This window comes from Triturus cristatus, chromosome 3_2 (assembly GCF_964204655.1).
Source record: "Triturus cristatus chromosome 3_2, aTriCri1.1, whole genome shotgun sequence".
NCBI lineage: Eukaryota > Metazoa > Chordata > Amphibia > Caudata > Salamandridae > Triturus > Triturus cristatus.
Genome location: NC_140584.1, coordinates 474,054,694 through 474,074,028, shown reverse-complemented (window position 1 = coordinate 474,074,028; position 19,335 = coordinate 474,054,694). Strand labels below are relative to the sequence as shown.

General features: G+C 41.3%; 1 protein-coding gene across 1 annotated transcript in view; it reads right to left on the bottom strand.

Annotated features, from left to right (window-relative positions):
• The window catches only part of COPB1 (coat protein complex I subunit beta 1), a 250,477-nt gene that overhangs the window by 112,718 nt on the left and 118,424 nt on the right, over positions 1-19,335 (bottom strand). The window contains exons 9-13 of the mRNA XM_085648117.1: positions 18,319-18,426; positions 18,090-18,236; positions 17,497-17,642; positions 13,229-13,325; positions 11,607-11,767 (exon numbers count right to left, since the gene is read on the bottom strand). Of these exons, the coding sequence (XP_085504243.1) occupies positions 11,607-11,767; positions 13,229-13,325; positions 17,497-17,642; positions 18,090-18,236; positions 18,319-18,426 (659 nt within the window). The remainder of the gene's footprint in view (positions 1-11,606; positions 11,768-13,228; positions 13,326-17,496; positions 17,643-18,089; positions 18,237-18,318; positions 18,427-19,335) is intronic.

Below are 19,335 nucleotides of genomic sequence, written 5' to 3'. Positions count from 1 at the left end.
GTCTCTTGTAACCAGCGCCTGGAATCTGCAACTGTGAGTTTAACCCTTGCAAGTTGTAGCACCCCAGTCCTGGACTCTTGGAAGTGCGCCTGAGGGTGCTCTTCCGGTCCATCTGTGGATCCTACAGACCAGATGAGTCTTCTCTGCTGCCCTGCACAAATCAGAGCATAACCGACAAATCGTCTCTGCTGCAAGGATTCTTCCAGCAAAAGGAGTCATCGACCTCTCAGCCCACAACCTCATCAGTACTGCCGCTGCTTGATGCATCCCTGACACAGGCTCTCGCATCGAAAGCCTCTCGTCGATGGCATCCTGGACGACGTCGCAGGACTTTGCATCGCAAGCCCTGCAGTCTCTTCGGAGCCACCCAGTGCACTTCGCATCGCAAGCTTACCTTGTCAGCGGCCTCCTCGACAACGACGATGCAGGACCCTGCATTGCAGCCTTGCAGTTCCCCAGAACCGATCATGTGTGACAAACCTCTGATCCAAACCTCACATCAACTCAGCTATGCGACGTATCCTCAAAGCAGGACCTCGCAACACTCTGCAAGCAGGATTCACAGTACTCTTCTTCAATAGGCCTTACTGGATCCCTGTAGCTGGCCCGCGTTCCATCGTAGTCGGCCTGAACTTGATACCAGATTTCCGCAGTTGGTGCTTTGTGGCTCTATTTTCACTGAAATCTTGAAACCTGCATACCTCCATTTCTGATTGGATTTTTGTCATTTTGGTCTTGTTTTATTCATTAAAATTAACTCTATTTTCCTAAATTGGCACAGGATTTTCCTTGTGTTTTACTTTCATTACTGTTTGAAGTGCTGCATAAATACTTTACACACTGTCTCGAAGTTAAGCTGGACTGCTGTATGCCAAGCTACCAGAGTTCTGAGCACATTAATTGGGGGCTGCTTGTGCCTCCACCCTGACAAGGATTGTGGTTCCTGCTTGAGAAGGGTTTTTACTCGATCAACCAGTAACCCACTTTCTTACAAATGGGCTAAAAGCTCACTCCAAATACTTTGGTAACATCTTTATAAAACAGTAAAGCACGATAGCAGCCATCTAGTAGACAAGCTACGAGTAGCTAATTCTGAGCCACTAGATACATAGTTCATGAAAAAATTGATTTATATATCTCTTTGTTTCGTCAAGCTAATACAAATAGCTATGTTAAGATCTTCAAAGTGTGAAGTATTCTCTCTAATGGAAAGCAAGAATTAGGAAAAAAGTAGAAAATAATTTGCTGGATTTATATAAAAATCTAGAATGGCCCTGACAAGAACAGTATGATTTAAGAACAACTTATTTTGGTAGAAGGCTCACAATCATGCAGATCCTGATTCTGCATACACTATTGCACAAAGTAATGCTAACTGAGGCCCTCATTAAGAGTGGCCTCTTAATTCTTATCGGGGTTTTCTCAGGGTTCACTTTATAATGGGCTAGACTTTACCCATCGGAGTTACCGATAACATGGTCTCTGTATATCCAGAACTGGGGAAATTCCGGGCAATTTTCTGGGGCACCTGCAATGAGAGACTAGGACTACTACTTTCCAAGGCATGTAATGCAGCTCCAATTTCTTCACAGATTCAAAAAGAAGCCACCTCAACTTGGAAATGCGTATACAAAATTACAACAGAATATATGACCTTCTCACTGCAGGGGAACATTTCTTTAGGACCTCAAAAAATCCTTAAGTGAATGCAAGGGTGAGTAGTTCTTTTTACTATGTGCCATAATGGCTGCTGGATGAATCATAAGGAGAGAATGTTAAGCTAGAATTGGGTAGACAAAGAAGGTAAACACATTACTGTATGTTCTTGGCACCATATGAAGAATCTTTTTTAATGTGTAGGAACTCCTTTTTAGTGTTTGAGAACATTTATACCATCAGCAGAAGTGTTAGATGCATAAAGCTATGCTGTCAAGTTCAGTGCTTAAACACCGACTGTGAATGATGTCCATCACATTGCACTGAAAATCCAGCCTTCATGGTAATATTTTCTATGGCATCTCTGATTAATGAGCAACCAGAAACCATGCCCAGTTAAGACACGCCAGACTATGAAGATAATCTTCATTCTAGCTTCTTTCACTTTGACTGAGCACAATTTTCACCAGAAGAGTAACAGCGAGAAAGGAGGAAAGCATAAAGAAAGATGTCTGACCAGTGGGTTATAACAATTTTAATATTTATAGCTCAAGAAACAGAGAAGCAAATCCTAACGTGGTGATACATGCTCAAGGGATGACAAAATATAGTTAGCTAAAAAGACAAAGCATTGCATTGGTCGAGCAGCCTTGCTGTCTAAGTGATGCAATCCAATTTCTTTCTCTAGGGTTCCTGCCCGTCTTATTCTATTTTGCCTTAACATTTTAAAATATGGAAACAGGTTTGCACAAGAGAGTTGTGTTTTATAGCTATAAACCATTCTAAACTAATATTTGAAAAAGTCAGAAGGAGCTACTTCTTTCTTTCTGAAATCAGACTTCACTATGCTAAGTGTTTCAATATCCTACTCAGTCATGGCTATGCAGGCTTATAAATATTATTATTATTGCCCATGACAGAGAACATGCAACGGAGATTAATCTGTTGTTAGTATCTTGAGGGGGCCAAGCTTTTGTTCTTAAATAAGGGGTTTGTAAGCTTTCTTAAGTTCCTTAGGGAAAATCCTGTATTTATGGAGTAACTGAAAATATTTCTGACGGTGACAGCTAAAGAAATTGATCGAACAATCATCTTGAAAATTAGTGGCGGTCAGGGTTCTGAAGGCAGTCAGCAGGTCTGCTAGCTTTTACCAGGTCTTCAATTGGAAAACTGTAATTTCTTTAAAAAGACTAAATGTATGCAGCTTGTTTTTCTGATGTGATATTTTATGATTATGTAACTGGGGTCCAGATTTCTTGGCTACTAGATATGAATCCAATGGGTCTGCTTCGGTTAGGTAGTGTGCTGCTACCTTATTGCAGCAGTCTTGTGAAGGTAGAATGGAAAATTGACTGCTTTCTGGATTGGGAAATTCTGATAAGTTCCTTGACTGAACATTTAGAATTGTCGATCCTGCTTGTGTAGTGATATTTTTGACTTTATGTACATTCTGTCTGGGCTGTACAGGCACATTTTGTCTAGATGGTTCTGGGATTTTTATCGACTCTGCTGACATTTTGTGATTTGTCCTTTTATCTTTTTTTATCTCTTCCTTTATCCAAGGAGCTTTCTTTTTCATGTTAGTTTGCTTTGAAGCACTTCTTGGGATATGTATGTGAAAGGCTGCAGCCATCTATTCATACAGTTTCTCTATTGAGTTTGTTGTCTTCAATTGTATGTATGGGTAGTTGAGATTCCAACTCCTGCATGTTTAATTATTTGTTCCACTGTCTATAAATTGCTGTAGTATGGGGGATTCAGTTGTTATTTTGAATGAGAAGGTGAGGATATGATGGTAGGTCCATGTGACTGGTAAAATTTATTGACCTGAACAGCGATTAGTTTCAGGTTGGGAAGGTGACATTCATTGTATGGCCGGCTATGGGTTCTAAGTTGTGTGTTTTAATACTGATACACAAGCAATTGGTTGAGGTAAATTTGGTTTATCGAACCAAATGTTTAGATCAATTGGAATTTGGCTGAGAGATCAGTTAATGAGCTAAGAAAGCAACTGTAAAGGCTCCATTGTTAGATGGCGAGTCTGCAGCGCGAGAGATTGTTGCAGAAGAAAGTGGGGCTGAATTTGCATCTGGTAAGAAGAGCTTTACAACCCTGTATTGTCACCTCTTCCGTCTTGGTGACTTTACGGTATCTTTAAAGACCGTAGCCACTGCCGCTTTTCTTTTCTTGTCAGCTGTGTATAATAGCTTACTACCTAGATGGGACAGCTTCTTACAGTATTGGAGGCATATCTTTTCCCAACAAGGTTCCTGTGATGAATAATACGCCTGCTGCTGTATCTGTCCATAGATCAAAAATGCCGTATTTGCTCACAGTCCAACCTATAGGTATCCCACCTTAAATGTCGAGTGTGATCTGTTTAAGGGGGAAATCTAGTCTGCACACACTCTAGTAGTGTCATGCTTCATCATTGGTTCATCTTGATTCCTAAAGGTCAGGATGGGCTCAACCGTCTTTCAGGAAGCTCTTACAAGAAAAAGACCAGGGGGCTTAGCTAGGGATTAAAATTCCCTCAACTGCTCCAAGATATCCCTTTGTTAGAAGAGTAGTCAGGGATATTAAAATTACAATGTATGTAGGTTTTTAGGATTTAATGGTCCTGTGACCCTATGTCATACCAACAAGTTTCAGCCCTACTCTAATGCCTAGATAGGTCCAGGGCTTTCATCAGGGTTATACAGTACACCGCCACAGTTCGTTCAGCGTATTCCACTATGAAGGGATACTTTGGAGCAGTTGAGGGAATTTTAATCTATAGCTAAGCCCCCTGCTCCTTTTCTTCTAAGAACTACCTGAAAGACAGTTGAGCCCACCCAGACCTTTAGGAGTCAGGGTGAACCCGATAATAAAGTATGACACTACCAGAGTGTGTGAGGGTTATTTAAAGAAAAGGAAGTCTTTCCTTCCCTGTATTCAGAAGTGTGGTGTCATCGTGAAGACTAGCTTCCCCCCTTCCCCCAGAACAGATCACACCAGACATTTTAGGTGGGATACCTAGAGGTTGGACGTTTAAGTAAATATGGAGAACGTATCCCCACTCCCGTGCCATTTCAATTATGGTGAAAGGGTCTCTCTACCCTCCAGATCTAAAAAGGTATTCCATTTCCACATCTAAATTTATAAAACTATTTGTTTACTGACCTTGATATTCAGCAGCAAACAATTTAGGTAGAGTAGCTTTCTTTTGGGTTTGTATCTTTGTTGCCTTTGATGTCATTCACTGAGCTTTTTGTTGTAATGTCACTATTGTTGGACAAGATCCTTTCCTCATGGGAATAAGATGTAGGTAGAGTGAGTGGATAAGTTACTTACCTGTAATCCTAGTTCTCTTCCAGGGGTATACTCATCAAAGTCATAAGCACTGAATAGTCCAGCCCACGTGCGGGGACCCCGGAGCAATATATATATATATAGGATATTGCTCCGGGGTCCCCGCACGTGGGCTGGACTATTCAGATATATAGATATATATATAGATATATATATATATGTATATATATATATATATATATATATCCGCTCGAGATTAGCTCCGTTCGGTGCGATCCCCAGCAGAGCCAAAGCCGTCACAATATCACCAACAAATTCCTTTCCAGGAAGATTGGAACGCACTCACAGATCCTTTGTTAATATTCAAAATCTTCTTTATTAAGCCATCAAATCCCAAACATTACCGGGAGATAACCAACGTGTTTCGCTATCAGCCGATAGCTTGTTCACGGTCCGACCGTGAACAAGCTATCGGCTGATAGCGAAACACGTTGGTTATTGGGATTTGATGGCTTAATAAAGAAGATTTTGAATATTAACAAAGGATCTGTGAGTGCGTTCCAATCTTCCTGGAAAGGAATTTGTTGGTGATCGATATATATATATATATATATATATATCTCTCTATGTATGTATGTATGTATGTATGTATGTATGTATGTATGTCGGGGGTTGCTTTTGCTCATTTCAGGTTGGCTTGATTGGTATTTTACCAATTCAAAGCTGTGGTCCTGTGCCTGGAGTGGTAATTGGCTTTTGTCATTTTACAGCTCGGCAAGGACAGCACTGTGCTAGTCCTATGCTTAAAGACTTTGTTGTACAAATGGCAAAAGACTTAGTCCTTTTCTATCTCGGCGTGGATGGCACTGTGCTAATCCTATGCTTAAAGATTTTGATAGAAAAACAGACATTTGAGGTGAGCAGATCTAGAGTGTCGCTGGTGTTGAGAGTGCTCCATACAGGACCTGCTTTCCACCTAAACTTGAGAACTACCCAGAGTTCTCTGCTTCTTTTTTGCATATATATCACAAACAACCCTACTCCACGAAGAAGAGAGCAAGCACACGAGGAATTCTGGGTATCAAAGGCACTTTTATTCCATTAGATCTCCGCTGACCCGGCAACACAAACGCGTATCGGCTGTCAAAGCAGCCTTCCTCAGTCTGATACTCTCCATTATTTAAAATTCTTTTATACTAGGTCACACGAATAGACAATTAATAACATTCTTTTTATTCTTACCACTGTCAAACAATCCTCATCAAACGCACAGCCACGTAGTCAATATGATATATATACACACACACACTCTCTCATATAAAGGTGATATGCATGTATATACATATGCAGCCTAAAAACATATTACTAGGCTCAAATATGCCCAAAATTGCATTGTAAATGTGTTTACATTTGAAATAATAAAGAAACATACACCATGATATTTTCATGATATAGAGAAGAAAACTGCTCTCAGTTTCAAAGGTAAAAAGGCAAGATCATAGAGGCAGATTAGCCTAGAGAGGCTACATATAGAACAGTTGGAAAAAACTGGTGCTGTGCCTTTAAGACCTCCAGGAACCTCCAGGCTCCCATCATGCCCCACAGGTGACAGTTAGGTCAGTTCTTTTGGACGGTGTACAACAGTGTAAGCACAGCATGGGTAACAGATACATATTTATGGACCTGGTATTCGTCCGGGAAGGAGGGGGGTTGCTTATGACTTTGAAGAGTATACCCCTGGAAGAGAACTAGGGTTATAGGTAAGTAACTTATCCTTCTCTTCCAGAGGATACTTATCAATAAAGAAAAACCAAAGGGGATGATGGACGGAGTGTTGAACATTGCAAGCACTCACCCCCAGTCAACTGATCTGGGTTTAATCCATCATCATTCTTTAGCTCACTCCGCCAACCCAGTTCAGACATCGCCATACGCAAATCAGTTTGACCCTGTGCCTCATGGAAACAGTCCAGCCCAAACTGCCAAGCCATGTCTTCCCTGGACCGGAAACAAGCATCCTGGGACCGGTTTCTGGCTAATCAGCCATCATCAGCCAGGCTAGCTTGAATCCAGTGGCAAAGTGAGCAAGGGACCCACATCTAGGCATACCCTGCCAACTTAGGGCGAACAAAGCAAAACCAAAGGGGACGATGGACGGAGTGCTGAACAATGCAAGCACTCACCCCCAGTCATCTGATCTGGGTTTAATCCATCATCATTCTTTAGCTCACTCTGCCACCCCAGTTCAGACATGGCCATATGCAAATCAGTCTGACCCTGTGCCTCATGGGAACAGTCCAGCCCAAACTGCCAAGCCATGTCTTCCCTGGACCAGAAACAAGCATCCTGGGACCGGTTTCTGGCTAATCAGCCATCATCAACCAGGCTAGCTTGAATCCAGTGGCAAAGTGAGCTAAAGAATGATGATGGATTAAACCCAGATCAGTTGACTGGGGGTGACTGCTTGCAATGTCCATCATCCCTTTTGGTTTTACTTTGTTCGCCCTAAGTTGGCAGGGTATGCTCAGATGTGGGTCTCTTGCTCACTTTGCCACTGGATTCAAGATAGCCTGGCAGATGAAGAAGGTCCGGGTACCACCAATGGCAAGACCACTCTGGAGCAACCAGGATCATCTCGGTCTTAGATTCGTACAGTTTGCTGATCACCCGGGGAATGAGGGGGACTGGTGGAAAGGCGTAGAGTAATGTCTCTGACCAGTCTATCAACAGAGCATTCCCCTTGGAGCCTGGTTGCAGGTATCTGGAGGCGAAGATGCGGCATGTTGCGGTTTCTGCGTCCGCGAAGATTTGTATGTTTGGTGTTTTAAACATTATCATGAGCAGTATGGCACCCTCAATCAGCAAGATTAGGCAATTTTTTTATTTTTTATTGACAACAAATATAAATTAGTCTATTTTCATGTGCTTTTTATGATGTGCATGACTGTGTGAGAAAGAGGGAGATATACAAATTGATTAAATTAATAAGCTACTTTTAGAGGTTGAAGAGGATATGCATCTGGATTGAATGTGTCACTAAAATTCAAAGTAAAATACTTTTTCAATATTAATCTTTGCATATCCTTTCTCTCTACAAGGATACCCAAACAGCTCTTTCTTCTTAACCGAAAGCAACTGCCAGGGTGACAGAGATGTACAGTGAACATTGCACAAACAAATGTTTACAGCAATGAAAATGAGGGAAGCAGGTCTACTACTCTCAAGCATTTAATTTCCGATACTAATGTAGCCATAATGAAGCAATAACAAGAATTTACAATGCAATAGGTCTCACATTACTGATAGTTTGAGGTATTGGCGTTGCAAATAATAATGCAATGCCAATAGCTCATACGTTCAGTAATGCGAGACCTAGTACATTACAAATGCTTGCGTAGTGAGCCAGGAACCAGCATTATATGTCTCAGTGCAGTACCGCAAGCTGCTCCTAGAGGACCCTGGTGAGCAAGGCACCAGCACTGCATGTCTAGGTGCAGTATCGCAAGCATCAAACTTTTGGTCACATATGGTACTGCACCCTGCCGAGGACATGGTAAATCCACCCTACCCATAATGCATTGCATTCACAACAGTACCACGAGTACATTCAAACAGCTATGTTGATATTTAAAATTAGTAGCTTTGAAATGTGACAAAATAATTATTATATGAATTCCAGATTAGGTTGTTCTCTATGTGGTGCTGATGAAGAGAAATTATATGCAATACCGCAAGCTGCTCCTAGAGGTCCCTAGTGAGCAAGGCACGAGCACTGCATGCCTTGGTGCAGTACCGCAAGCTGCACCTAGAGGTTCCTAGTGAGCAAGGCACCAGCACTGCATTTTCTAGGTGCAGTACCGCAAGCAGCTCCTAGAGGTCCCTAGTGAGCAAGGCACCAGCACTGCTTTTCCAAGTGCAGTACCGCAAGATGCTCCTAGAGGTCCTTAGTGAGCAAGGCACCAGCACTGCATTTTCTAGGTGCAGTACTGCAAGCTGCCCCTAGAGGCCCCTAGTGAGCAAGGCACCAGCACTGCTTGTCTAGGTGCAGTACCGCAAGCTGCTCCTAGAAGTCCCTAAACTTTTGGTCACATATGGTACTGCACCTTGCAGAAGATATGGTAAATCCACCCTACCCATAATGCATTGCATGCACATCAGTACCACAAGTACATTCAAATAGCTATGTCCATATTTACAATTAGTAGCTTTGAAATGTGACAAAAGAATTATTATATTAACTCTGGATTAGGTTGTACTCTATGTGGAGCTAATGAAAGGAAATTTATAGAAGGTCTAATATAAATGTGAGATCTGCTAGTGATTAAAGTAATCCCTGCCAATCTAGTTTAGGACCAAGTGAGTGTCCTGTCTCAAAACAATGCCTTGAGGCTGTAATAACACTTAACAGGGGGTCTCCTCATGGGAGTTTCAAGAAGAGACAAGGTGGTACTAAGGAGGGACTTCTAAGCCTAATGACCAATGAAAAGCCACCATTTACAAAGGACAGAAGCCAATTAAAAAGATGGGCAGAAAGTAGGTGGAGCTTTATGCCCATATCCTGAATACAGCATGTCTCGAAGTACAAGTGCTCACTAGGAGAGACCTAAAAACACTGGTTACATAGACAATACCACCAGGCTACCACATTAATTCTATTAAAACTAACACACAGAGAGTACAAAATGGCAAGGAAAACACCATATTAAGTGGAAATGCAAGAACCTGTAAAATGTCTGATTATAATTAATGACTCATAGAAGGTTTGTGATCTGATCACTGCTGGCAGAGACGTGCTGTGGGTTTGAATGCTGAGAATGGGAAAAAGGGCACTACTTACGGGGTGCATAAAAATTGGTATGCTCCGCAACTTTTTTACGACAAGAACTGTCTCCCCATAATGCGCAAGCATTGGCAACTATACACAATGAATAATGCATATATGCAGAAAAAGACAATTTCTTTTTTCAAATTTGGATGATGTATGCCATCTGTTTGGGGTGGGGTGGGGGGGGGGGGGGAGTTTACAGTTCACCTTTTCAAGTGGGTCTGTTACGCAGACAACATTATTAATTACTAGACACGGAATGTCATATTTCTCAATGCTACTCCACCTATTATTGAATTATGCATAGTCGCAACAGGAACTACAAATCCAATATATTATACTGTATGTTTATGTATGACAAGGGACTGCTGTAATAAATTCACGTACTCCACTAACTCATGATTTCTAAAAACCCAATAAAATCTGTTAAATAATTTTTCAAAGAGTGAATGCACAAAGTGTAGCTGTCACCCACCCAAGATGTATAGTGGAGACAAGCTGCAAGGCAGACACAGCAGTAAGAGCAGAGAAATGTCCACTTTCTAATAGAGGTATATCACAAACAGTAATGTTAAATCCTACTTTACTAGTAAAGAGGATTCATCATTACCATTCCAAAGATACAGAACATGATGCAGCTACTCCTTTCTTATCAAGTATTACAGCTTTAAAGTGTTTTAAGGAATTCCCAATGTTAACCTATAAGAGTAGCTGGCCTCACAGTGGTGAAAAACGAACGTAGGTGTTTGTCACTACCAGGACATGCAAAACCTTTAATGTAAATGTCCTATATTATACATACAAAGCACCCTGGCCATTGGGCTACCAAGAGCCTACCTTAGGGGTGTCTTATGTGTAATTAAAAAGGAGTTTAAGGCTTGGCAAGTGGTTTTAAATGCCAAGTCAAACTGGCAGTAAACTGCACACACAGGTCTTGCAATGGCAGGCCTGAGACAGGTTTAAAAGGCTACTTGTTTGGGTGGCATAACCAGTGCTGCAGGCCCACTAGTAGCATTTAGACTACAGGCCCTGGGTATATGGTATACCACTTTACAATGGACTTTTAAGTAAACTAAATATGCCAACTGGTTATTCACAAAAGTCACCGTGTTTAGGGGAGAAGCACATGCACTTTAGCACCGGTAAGCAGTGGTAAAGTGCGCAGAGCCCTATGACCAACATAACGATACACCAAAAAGAGAAGGTAAGTGAGAAGGGGTACGTTTCGGAGGAGTGTCGTGACTGTGTGTTAACTGGCTGAAGTCTATCATATTTCCCTTTACTCCAGCAACAATTCAGTTTGAACCCGACTACCCGTTGCAGTGGACGACGGACTCGGTGCGATACCTTGGTATCCAGATACACTCGGACTCTGAAGTTGTATTTAGGGAAAACTATGTCGAATTGGTTAGTAAACTGGAGGATGAGGTAGAGAGCTGGATCCGAATACCCCTATCCCTGCTGGTCTCTATAATGAAAATAGTGATACTCCCTCGCTTTCTGTTTCTTTTTACTAATGTCCCATTGGTTCTTTCAAGCGTATTTTTAAGAGACTTACAACATTGATGGTCAAATTGGCATGGGCGGACAAACAAACGCAGGTCAAATGGCAAATTCTTACGTTACCGTATCACATGGGAGGACTGGGAGCACCGGATTTGGACTTATACTATAGGGCAGCACAAAGTGGGCATGCTTATCACTGGATACACGGCCCGCCGGACACCCCGCACCTGCGCATAAGGAGGTATAAAGGTTTGGGGGAAGACCGCCCCAAGGATGACAAATCTAACATAATGCATATAAAAATGTGGGAAAATCTAAATGGTCAAACCTGTCTTCCTCCTTTTTGACTGTCCGGGAACTGCTGAGGGCGCTCTGAGTAGCATAGGTGCCCATCTCCGTCACAAGTTTCTGGGCCGGACCAACAGTCACTTCTTCCTCTTGTTTATTTTCACCAGCTTCTTTCTTTATTTCAGTTTCTACTATTGGAATCTGAAAAGGAGTTTGCAAATATGACACAAAGGGCGACAACTGTTTTTATGGATGCATCAAAGTAAATTCAGGACCAAAACATAACACTGGATCATATTTAATTCACAGTAGGGGGAGGGATTGGGAAATAGTTGGTTTGTTATTAGTTGTGGGCGGGGGGTGGTTTGATTACCTTATTATTGAAATTATTACATACTATATGTGTAGGAATGACGAATTCCTTGCGGACACTGCAACGTATCAAAGGCATAAATGTTACATTCATTGGACTGTACCACCGGTAACTCACAATTATATGCATCACTGTTTATTTTTCTTGACCTGTCGATATTGATTCGCTATGATGTATACCAGCGACCAAGGAAGTTGTTGTATCAAGAAAACTAATAAAATAACTTAAAAAAAAAAAATTCACAGTGCAGAAAAAAAAATATTTAAGGCATGTTTAGTAAAAAAAAAAGTTTGTGTGGAAATTAAACATAATGGAGGATTAGCAAGTGGTAACAGACATGTGGATTTAAATCCCTGGTCTGAGTATTCGCCACCTTTCAGAATTAGAATTTCAAGAAAGATCAGAAACAAAAAAAACTCATCAGGTGAGATTGAGGAAACAAGCAAGTATCGCAGTAACCTGAACATGCACAAGTCTTTTATGTTGGAAGTTAAAATGGCAATTCAGTTAACAAAACACAAGCAGGCATCACTGTGAACTGGAGGATGTCAAATAAAGGGAATGACTATCAAGCAGTAAGCACTGTGAGAATGGAAGCAGGCTGGGGTTTGGAGACAAGAGGTGACAGCAGGTAAAGATCAATCTAACTGGGAAGTGGACAGAAATTTGGGGTTTGGACACGCACAAGTGTGGACAAGAGGACAAGCAATGTCAAGAATTTAGCACTGCGTTTGGTAAATTGGTTAAGAACTGGAAGGCAGAGAACAAGTCATTAGAGGATCCTGAATAGAGAGTGATGTTTGCAATGTCAGACATGAATCAATGGGAAGAGGGTAAAACAGTCAGTGCATATTTAGTGGCTGGATCCAAGGGGAAAGGACCTTGGGTACTAAACTCTGTAAATGCTGGATGCATTTTGTAGGCTCCTTATGCGGAACAGAAATTTATAAGAAAGGGGGAGGGAGTTCCAGAACTGGTCTTTCGTTGTTTCTAGGGTAGTTTAAAGTGTGTTACCTCAGGCATGGGTGTCAGCAAAGTTCCTGTAAGACTTTGAAAGCAGTTTATTGTTTCAGAAATGACCGAACAGGAAAAAACATTCAGTTCATAGTTACAAAAACTCTATCTTCTAGGGAAATGGCTTTTCTAAACCAAAATTTAGCAAAGACTTGTATGCTTTGAGAAGATTCAACCCAGTCAGTAAATAAAAGACTGAGGCGTAACCGCACGGCCAGTCTTTTGACAGTACAGTGTCCATACCCATGAGAAATAAAAGCAATGATATTCCATACCTCCCCCAGAGATCTGCGGACCTCGGTCATCACACTTTGTATATCATCCTTTGTGCTACAGTACTCTCCAAGAATCCATAAAGCACCACGATAAATTCTAAAAAAAGAAAAAAAAAAAAAGTATTTCAGATCATGATAGTGAACAATACTGGAGGCTCACCAAAGCAGAGCACAGTGGGAAGTATTAGGTTTAAACCTTTACAAGAAATCAAAGATGTTTATTTGATGAATTTGAAGATTTTATGAGAAGTACTTAGAATATTTCAGCTTCCAACAATATCTTTTGCAAACTTCTGTACTAAGCGCTTGGGGATAAAACCGATCAAATCGGGATTTCATAGTCAATCCACTATGTTAACTTAATAAATCACTATTAGAGATCAGTTATTTCTTGCCAAGACGTGGTGTCCTGATTTGTTCATTCAACCATTATAGGTGTTAATTTGCTCATTTTCAACATATATTTTCACTGAAAATTTGGTTCTTGCGTGCAGGACATTTTCAATTGAAAGCTCAAGTTTTTTCAACAGGAGATTCTTTTAATTCAAATCTTTAAACAAAATTTTTTCCTTGAATAAAATCATTTGAAAATGTTTCCCTTGAATACATTCAGGCATTCGTTTCACAAATTAAATTACGTTCTGAAGGTTTTTTAACATTTTAATCTTAGAAAAATGTTTGCTGAAAAGACACAAGAAGGTACTTACAACTAGCCTAACTTTTTTTAAACAAAAACATGTTTAAAACAGAAACAATGTTTTGAGGAAGAAATATTTTATAATTTTTTGTTTGTTCACACTTTGCCCCACAGCAAATGTAAAGTGTGAGGCTTTGCATCGAACAGAGCAAACACAAGGAGACGATGGACAGAACGCTAAAACTTTTCAGACTCTCACCCCCCAGTCACAGATCTAGGTTAAATCCATCATTGTTCTTTAGCTCACTTTGCCATCTCAGGTCAGACCCAGCCATATGCAAAACAGTCTTGATCCTGTTCCTAATGGGAACAGTCCAGCCCGAACTGCCAAGCCAGTTCTTGCCTGGACAGGAAACAAGCATCCTGGGACCGGTTTCGGGGTAACACCCCTTATCAGCCAGGCTAGCTTGCATCCAGTGAAACCCATGCAGAATGCCATTGCAGGCTGCTTTTCTTGGTGCAGACAAAAGTGAAAACATGACATGGCACACAGCCCTGTGTGCCATGCCTGCAGAAACTGCATGCAGTATAGGCAAGTCACCCATATAGCAGGCCTTATTGTCCTAAGGCAGGGTGCTCTATACTACATGTGTGGGGATAACTGGATGAGACGGTATGCACCTGTGCCAGCCAGCTCAATTACCGTCAGTACAAGTAATCAGGGAAGCACATGTGCTGGGCACTGGTAAAAAACGAGTTCCCCGCCTACATGATGGTTTCACTGAAAACAAATATGTTTAGTATCAAATATCTTGTGTTAATAAAACCACACTGAATCCAGTGATGGATTTATTAATACATCCACCCAAAGGGCAGCTTAGAGGTGCCCCCTGAAAACCTGCTGACTGGTTCTGGGCAATAGCAGGCAGTCAATGATACTCCCTGAAGATCCAGCCAGAACAACAGTCTCAGCACTTCCTAGTGTAAAGCTCTCTTGATTGCTGCAGTACCATTTGGCTGTCATGGTGTCCATCAGAACTTGCATAAGGCTACCCCTGATGAAAGGCAAAAAGGCCTGAAGAGCCAGCTGGATAACATACTGTGGCCAAAGGTTGGAGTGAGACTCTGCACCAATGGATATCAGAGACCTGTGATCTTCACTTCGCCTGGATGGCCGCGCCAGCCCAGTGCAGATGTACACATCACCACCGCAAGCTCAGAGTAGGTTAGGGAGGACCACCTACTGCACATGTTAACATCCATCCACCATTGAAGATACAGGGCCGCCTCATCTAACACGCAAATGTTGTCCATGAGGTTTCCCAGTATTGAGCCCATTAAAAGGAGAGGTTCCACTGAAGAGCCCATATGTGCCAATTGGCATCAGGCAGCAGAAAGATGCACAAAGCTGTGAGAGCAAGAAGCCTCGGTACTGTCTGAGACAGAACCCCCAGCCTGAAAAAAATATCATATCTTGAATGTCCCGACAGTGCCGGGGGGGAAAGCTTCGAACGCCACAAAGGCAAGAACTGTCACTTTAAAGGGAAGTGTCTGTCCCAGACAAGAGTCAGTCAGTATATTAGCCTCATTTCAATAATAAGCAATCATAGTTATAGAACATCCTCTGCCCTGAATAAAGAAGAAACTGTAGCACTTTCTTCGATAGGTTGCTTCAATGGTAATCTAATTTTGTTTCGGACAAGGTACCCACCACCTACATCCTAGTAGTCTTGATAAAGTCAATCACCAGCAAAATGTAGTGGCAAGTTGTAAGCCTCTTCCTCATCATCTCCATAAGTTCTGTGAATCTCCCATGCATCTCAGTCAGAACTAAATAAGTCCTCCTGGTGCTGAACACACCGGTGCAAAGGCACTGCTGGGGGATCCTCCAGCACTACTGGCTGGGTTTTAGTGATTTCATAGCGAGACATTGGTCTGGATCTCAACAAACCTACTCTGAATCGGAGATCACTTTAAGTGTCAAATCCAGAACTGGAATCTTTGAAGGTAGGGCCGGTGCCGTAGAATCGGACATGGTCTTATGTGAAAAAGTGGAACCACGATCTGGCACCAGCAGGAAGCCAAACAGGACAAAGTGGGGTTGGTGCAAGGTAAGTGACAGCCAGCGGGAATACACCTGGTGGACCCAGTGGAGACGTAGGGGCCCAAAAGCACTACAGGGTAACTCAAATTCGTTGGAAGTATTGCAGTACTGCTTCACTGAAGGTCTCTAGCTACAGTTGGCCCAGGAAACTTTGGCACATTATTTTTACTAGGGTTGGATTCAGACATTCTGTGCGAAGTTGGGCTCCCAGTCTTGACTGTGTGATGCTGCCTCTCTAGAGTGAGAATGAAGGGGGTCCTTCTGCCACAACTTTGTGTGCATCTGTTGGGACTTGTACTTGGCTTCACCTTTTCCCAGGATGGAGGCCTGGATCGGACTTGGAGTGGCAGTGGGCTCTCAAACTGGAGCGAGATTAGCCCAGTTTCTTGTGCTTGATGACAAAGCTTCACCTTCCATACCCCGATGGTCTTCTAGTGCAGCACTTACTGCATATTTTAAAATCACTCCTGGATCCACAACACCAAAGACAGAAATTGTGCTACTCTGTCACCAACACCTGCTTCATGCAGGTATGGCAGGGCTTGAACCAGTCAGTTTCACGGGATACAACCTTTTTGAGAGAGAAAAAAAAAAATCAGCAAAGCACAGAAAAAGTTAGGGAGCAGAGCTCCTGATCCGTGTCAAATGGTGCTGAAAAAAAAGGAACTGTTCTTAGCATGCGTGGGTGTTGGCTATCAATTGCTCTGTGCTAGCACCATCAGAGGTAGAATGAAGTTGCCATGGCATCTGATAGTACCACCTATCGGCACGCAGGAGCAATTGTTGTAAAAGGTTACAGATCCAGTCTGACACCTGGGGTAATTGAAAAGGTGAAGAATTTTACAAGTATCCATCAGAGAAGAGGATATTTCTCTCTATACTTTTTATTGTGTCCCAGACTTAAAACATTTTGCTTTCACTCCATTAACGGTTTTAGCTCCCTATTCTGACTGGGTCCTCTAGCCCAAATGGAGGGAATCCTTTTCTGCATCTGCTCAGCATTCTCTTGAGCTGCGCCATAAAATCTGATATGTGTGAGTCATGTTTTGGAAGCCACCAAGATATCACATAGGGAGGCAAGATGATGGCAAATATTTAAACCGCTCAAGACAGACTAAAGAAGGATTACTAGGGTAAGTACTGTCTTTAAAATAATTATCAACAGGTGTGAATTCCATTTTAATAATGCCAATAAGCAGAATGTGCTTTCCATATCATAGACACACATCAGCTGCAGGAATAAGAAATTTGAAGTGCATAACCAGTAGTTCATTGCAAGCATCATTAAATCACAACTATCCAACTGATTTAGTAGCAATGTTATGGACCTCAAAGGAATCAAATTTGCAAGTAAATGTTGGAACGTTTAGAACCTATAGCTGAAGCGGATGGCACAGATTCTTATGAAGCATACAACGTGAACTTGCTTGCTGTGACTGAGAGTGGAAGTTACAGTGAGAGCAATTTTAATTCAGAATTGAGCACATCTGTCATGTTGTTATTGTAAGGAAATAATGAGACACATACTTTACAGTTTTAATGGCATGGAAGACCTCTAACATCTTCTCCACAATAAGTGGCCTCAGATTTTCAAATCGTTGAATTGCTTCACGCACAAACTCCAAAACGTCAGCAGCTGCAGCCTCATTGTTATCACTGAGAAACTCCATCAACTAAAGGAGAATCGGAGAAACAAAACGTGAAATAGTTTATCTTGGCACAACATTTCAATAAGCATTTCCAGACACATCTAAACACCACTACACTCCTTTTAGGGTCTATATAATAATATGTACATATACATATGTAATATGTACTAACACATTTTACCATAGACAGAAAATGGGTTAAACCCTTAGATACATCTGCCCCTTAGTGAATTAACTAAAATATTTAGTAGTGAGCTATTGTTTTATATTTAACAAGATACTGATTTTCCTAGAAGAAAACACAGCTACTAAAAAGGAAGTTGTTTGAGCTGAAGTATAAAACTGCCATATGAAAATAATTTTCTTTTAGTCAGTGCATGGACAATAAACTGAGATTATAACTATTCTAACCACTATTAGAAATTGATATTGCATGGATACAACAATGAACACTGAGAACTGGGTCCATACCACTGGGATAACATTTGCAGCCATATCCGGAAAACGAACACTACAAGAGTGTAGCGTCCGAACAAGCAGCTGCCTGTACTTGTCAGTGTCTTCATGTTCCGAGGCATTATTTGTCTTAATCACTTCTTTCTTCAAAACTATCACCAGCTGTAACATAAAAGGAGTCCATATTAAATGCCTGTTTCTTTTAAATGCAATATATAAATTGTAAAGGACAGAATATATTCACCTCTTCAACATTCCTGGAAGATACAAGATCAAGAGCTAACTGAAGAGTTTTCTTCCGCACCTCTAAATCCGGAGTACTTAACACTCTCAGTATGTCCATAACCAGATCCTGGGGCAAGAAAACAAATGCGACATCAATAACAATCCAGGAACATACACAAACCATATAAGTGGAAATTGCACTAAGAAAAATGAAAATAGAATAATGTAAACAATAGCAACAGTAATACAGGTTTGTCTATAACCACTTACATACTGCCAGCTGGGGATATCAAGCTATATTCAGTTCCAATCAAAAAGCATGAAAATGAAAAAAAGAGTAACTTGGGGGTCCGTGTATGAGAGTTCTTGTATATAATACTATTACTAAAGATCACTGGGCAGTTCCCTTGCAGGTCTCATGCTACTCCAGTGAAAGTGTACAGACTGTCAAATTAAATAAGAAACTGAGTTGCACCAGTATAAGAAGTCTTTTTGATTGGCAATTAATGGCGGTTAGTAATTCAAACCTATGCTGCCATTTAGTTACTTCAGATAGAGGACATATCTACGACGTGATGACTGATTGGGCATCAGGATAAATTCTGCAAGTTGTATGTGTGACCTATTGCCTGCAACTAAAGAATACACTCATGCTGCAGACTGACTAATAGGCAGATTTTTGAAAATCGCTTTGAATACTTTGATAAAGGGAAGGCCAGTGTTATTATAATAGGAGCTTTAAAAATTCATTTTTGAAGCAACATATGGCTGTGTAAATCCTTGCCCAACGACAACTCAGCCCTCTAATGAGCATAGTTTAGGAACTAATGGCAGCTCGTTCCATATCCAGGCTATGGAGGATGTCCTCTAAAGTGCTCACACCGGATATTGGAATAAAAAAGAGAAAGATATACAATAAAGTATTGGGTGTTTTCAAGGGTGAAGGCAGTACAAGCCTGGAGTAAAACCCAACATGGTAGACTAGGATACAGTTCCGAAACAAAGATATCTTCATTTTCTTCAATCCTCCTCACAG